We start from the raw sequence: 4,684 nt of genomic DNA, 5'->3' as shown, positions 1-4,684 counted from the left end.
TCCTCAAGCTCGTCCTTGTCGGCGTCGATGGGGTTCCTCACCGAGATGCAGGCCATGGAGGGATATCCGGCCAGCAGCTGCAGGCCATGGAGGCATCTCCGGCGGCTGGAAGGAGGGAAGTGGTGGCACTAACCGGCGGCTTCGATAAAGCAGAGGGGGCAGCCTGACGGGCGCAACTTGGTTACGGTGGGGGGTGGGCGGTATCGAGCGCAAGTGTGACGGGACTCGTTTACGATGGAAGCCGATTACGGCGCTGCGTTACCAAACGCGCGTAACGTTTTCAGATCACGCTGTAATCAGATGACGGGCAGAAATCATCTAACCAAACACCTCCTTAGAATTAATTAACCATGTGTTAATTATGGGATTAATCCCTGCTTGTACTAACCGCAGGCAGTTGTAAAACGGCCGCGTCGGTTCCTGGCGAACAGGCACCTCCTCTAAACAGACACCTTTTCTAATTGAACAGACACCTTTTCTAATGATATCCTTTCCCTTGTATAAATAGCAGATGCCATCTAGTAAAGGAGTGAGTTGATTCATTTTCCTCTTAACACGTTATCAGCCCTTTGCTCTTCGATGAGAGAAATAGGCCATCCCAGGCAGCGGTTATGTACGCCTGAAACGCCTGCCCGCGGAACCCGGTGCCTCCCCGACTACGGCCCTCGAACAACAACGGCGAGCGGCCTTGGCTTGCCCCGGCGGCGTGGCTTCCGAGCGGCCGGCGTCACTACACGATCAGGCTAATTAGCGCTAATCGCTGTGACCTGTGACGAGTCAACCGGCAACCGCCGTTCTGCATAGAGAAGGGAATTTGTCAATAGATTGCTTATTTGATCTTCTCTGCTTGTGATTAATCAAAGATTCAATTATTGATTGCTTTTCGTAACGTCCTTGCACTTACGAGAATTGCTTCATCCGAGCATGTGGGGATGGAATCAGGACAATGTTGGCAACCTTCCATCGGAAAGACATCAACGGAGGAAAAGACGAATGGAAAAGGCACCCTTGATCAATGGATTGAAAATCCAAACAAGAACTGTAAGCGTGCAGGTAGTCTTCTACAATTCGGGATGTTCTTACCTCTTAATGGATCGACGCTGTCGATTTTGAACGGCACGAGCGGCCTACGGCCGACAAGAAGCACGTCGGCCCTCTCCGTCCGCGCTACGGCTGCAGACTGCGTGAGCGCGACGGGCCGTGACGGCGCGGCCGCTTCTCAGCGGATGACGAGGCCCCCGGCCGTTCCTCCATAGCAACGCCCACCTGCATCTGACGCAGCGCCTGCGACCAAGGCCTCACTTGCAGAAGGCATGATGGCGGCCTCTGGCCGGCGCTGGCTGAAGCGCGCGCGCCGCGGTCGCTCCTCCCTCCGGCCATGGCGCAGCCTTCCAGGCCGTCGTTGAGGGTCCCCTTCCCCCGCGCGGCGCTCGCGCCCGTTGTACCCAACGGAAGCTGAGGCACCTCCGGTCGGCGAGCCTGTCTCGAAAGGCTGCTGTGGCATAGAAAAATTCCCCATTGGGATTTCATATCCGCACATGAAAACAAAGGATAAGGAACCTTATCCCTTCGACATTGTGCATCAAGGTCCTTGCAGTTGCATGAATTTGCAAAACAGGTCGAACAGTGGTCCAGACCGATCGTGCACCGTATCCTATTTCTGAGATTTTGCACATTGGATTCTGTTAACAGTACTATTTACTAGTATTTAACTATTTTAGACCCTGTTAATTACTGCATTTTCTGTTGAGTTTCAACATTCCAGAAAATATGTGGTTATTATATGTGGCATGTTCAATGTGTTTGCTTTTTAGCAATCCCTATAACATGTCCTATTATTACAACGATATTGTTTTGCAATTGAGATTAAGTTTTCTCGCCCAACAATATTGATTTGCGATTGAAAATATTTTTCTCTCGCAAAATAATTTCATAGCGATTGAGATTAATTTTCTCTCGTAAAATATTAATTCACCCTGTTGAATTATCTTGCAACTTGATAAAATATCATCTCATTTAATTTGAGGTCTATGCAATTCAAGTTTTTCACTTGAACATCAAGTTTGCAACATCATTACTATTCATTATAATAATGGTGTATTTCTGTTGAGTATGATGTATTCCAGAATGCATGTATCTCCGTGTTCGCTACTTGTCGAGATTAATACGTCTATTTGCAATTGAGATGTTGACATTCTTCATGAACATGTAACAACGGTCGAGATTGATTTCTCCCGCTGTGACGCCCGGGTAATCAAGCTACAGTAAACCTTCGTTAATGATGCCAGGTCATCATGATTAAAATTTTGCTAAACCTCACGTGTATCAAACTTAGTTCAAATACAAATTCAAATAACAAGTCAAATTATAGTTTCATAAAATAGTGAATTAAAAATGGCCAAAGGGTTATAAATATTCACTAACTAATTATCAAATAACATCCAACATTATATAGAATTTTTAATTGCCCTAAAACAATTAAAACAATGACCAAAACAGCCTCATTAATCCATTTTCATTTATGCACAATCCTAATGCTCATCAAACCTTTTTGTGGCAGTGCCTAAAATAACTATGCTAATTTAGGACAAGTCTCATACTTAACTAAAAGTCATTTGCTTTTGTAAATAAAAATAAAACAGAAACAGAAAAGAAAATGAAAACAGAATTGGAAAATGAAACAACTACACTACTATGCACTAAGCCTACTACTGTGCACTAGGCCTGCTATCTATACGGGAGGCCCAGCCCAACTTGCCCCTCTCCTTCCTCCTCTGTTCACAGAGGGGAGGTGGACGCCGGGCAGCCGCCCGTGGCCGCGATGGCCACGTGCCGGCCATCCGCCGCGCCCCCGTCGACCTACAAAACGTCGCCCCGCACCCTGAAACCCTAGCCCGCCTTCCCGTTCCCCACACACACACCGTTTCCTCTCTGCTCACCTCGCCGAGCGCCTCCATGGCCGCGTCGTCAACATGCACGCGGCCACCGGCCACCGTCCTCCACACCGACGGGTCCAGGAGGTCCACCGTGGACGAGTTCGTCGCCTGCGCCCTCGAGACCAAGCCGGAGAGCCCGCAGAACCGCCATCGCCTTGTTCTGCACCGCCTCGGCCGCCGTCGATCCGCGGCGGACACCACCGCTTCGGCGCCACCCCGTCCTCCCCGAGTCTTCTGTGAGCATCGCTGTGAGCCCCGCATACTTTCCCCTTTCCTCCATAGCTCGAACTCGCACCGTAGCCACCTCCCCTGCTCGAGTCCGGCGCCGCTGTCCGCCATGGCCTATTCGTCGCTAGCGCCCGAGCTCCTATGCTCCGTCCGAGCGCTCCAGCACGCTCCGGGTGAGCTATAGGTCCGATTTAGCTAGTTAGGTAGCCCGTTCGCGTTGCGTTTGGCGGTTTTTCATTTGAGCCGAGCTCCGTCGCCGCCGTATCCTCCCGTGGCCGCGGATGGAGCACTGCTCCCGCGTGCGCCCGCGCGAACCCCTTGTCGCCCCTGGCCTCTGCTGCTGCTCACGCCGCGGCTTGCTACTCGCCTGAGCTCCTGCGCCCGCCCACCGCACGCACCAGGCGCCCGTGCTGCTCGCTGCAGCTCTGCCTGCTGCTATGCTACACGGGTACAGTAACATTCAGTTACTGTAGCTAGTGCTAGCTTTTCTAATTTGACATTGTCTGACCCTCTGTACATCCTCTAAACAACATCTAACCAGCGGTTAACATGGGTAAAAATAATATGAGTAGAAAGTATACATGACAAACTCCATTTTATCCCACTGGACCAAATCGTTTTGATGTATGGTTTAATTCCTACAAAAATCACAAATTCCAATGTTCTGTTAATAGAAAGCTGAAAACAGCTTTAATTTCATAGCTACTTTAGAGCTGCTAATGATCAATCAAATGGACTCTAACAGAGATGAAAGTTCTACTATCTTATAGACCACAGAAAAATGCTCCATATTGATATAAGGCACAAAATCATAGGAGTTACAGATTAATAGTTGTAGTGTTTTGAAAACAGCCAAGTAATGTTTAAAACTGTCGAATTCTCAGACTTAGCAAAATTTCAGGGTTTTTCGAATATTGTTTTAATCTTCAAAAAAACATATAAAATAATCCGTAGCTCGGATGAAAAAGTTTTATACATAAAAGTTACTCAGAATGATGAGACGAATCCGGTTACACCCTCCGTTCGTCCGCCACACACTCCTAGCATAGAGAACACGCAATTGTTCCCCACCGGTTCATCTGCCCGAAAACGCGAAACACCGGGAATACTTTCCCGGATGTTCCCCCCCCCTTCGCTGGTACGACCTAGTGTCGCGTTAGGTCACTCTAGACCGCGTATTGCCATGTTACGCTTTGTGATGCTTTGATTGCTCTGTTATTTATTGTGTTCCCCCTCCGTTACTTCTTTCCGGTAGACCCCGAGACTACCGGCGACCCCCAGTTCGACTACGGTGTTGACGATCCCTCCTTGCCAGAGCAACCAGGCAAGCCCCCCCCCTTGATCACCAGATATCGCCTATTCTCCTCTATACTGCTTGCATTAGAGTAGTGTAGCATGTTACTGCTTTCCGTTGATCCTATTCTGATGCATAGCCTGACATTGTTGCTACATCTATTGATACCTTACCTGCAATCCTAAATGCTTAGTATAGGATGCTAGTTTATCATCATTGGCCCTAC

General features: G+C 48.8%; 1 protein-coding gene and 1 long non-coding RNA gene across 2 annotated transcripts in view; one reads left to right on the top strand and one right to left on the bottom strand.

Annotated features, from left to right (window-relative positions):
• Window positions 1-319: 319 nt before the first annotated feature.
• On the bottom strand, window positions 320-1,829 carry LOC123055455 (uncharacterized). The gene is made up of 2 exons (XR_006426644.1): window positions 905-1,829; window positions 320-796 (listed from the first exon to the last, which is right to left on the bottom strand). It is a non-coding gene; the product is annotated as an uncharacterized lncRNA (long non-coding RNA).
• Window positions 1,830-2,906: 1,077 nt separating this feature from the next.
• The window catches only part of LOC123145809 (uncharacterized), a 3,180-nt gene continuing 1,402 nt past the window's right edge, over window positions 2,907-4,684 (top strand). Inside the window, exon 1 of the mRNA XM_044565342.1 lies at window positions 2,907-3,172. Coding sequence (XP_044421277.1) covers window positions 2,956-3,172 — 217 coding nt within the window. The 5' untranslated portion in view covers window positions 2,907-2,955. The remainder of the gene's footprint in view (window positions 3,173-4,684) is intronic.

This window comes from Triticum aestivum, chromosome 1A (genome assembly GCF_018294505.1).
Source record: "Triticum aestivum cultivar Chinese Spring chromosome 1A, IWGSC CS RefSeq v2.1, whole genome shotgun sequence".
NCBI lineage: Eukaryota > Viridiplantae > Streptophyta > Magnoliopsida > Poales > Poaceae > Triticum > Triticum aestivum.
Note: the sequence above shows the minus strand (reverse complement) of the source record. Positions and strands in the feature narration are given on the sequence as shown.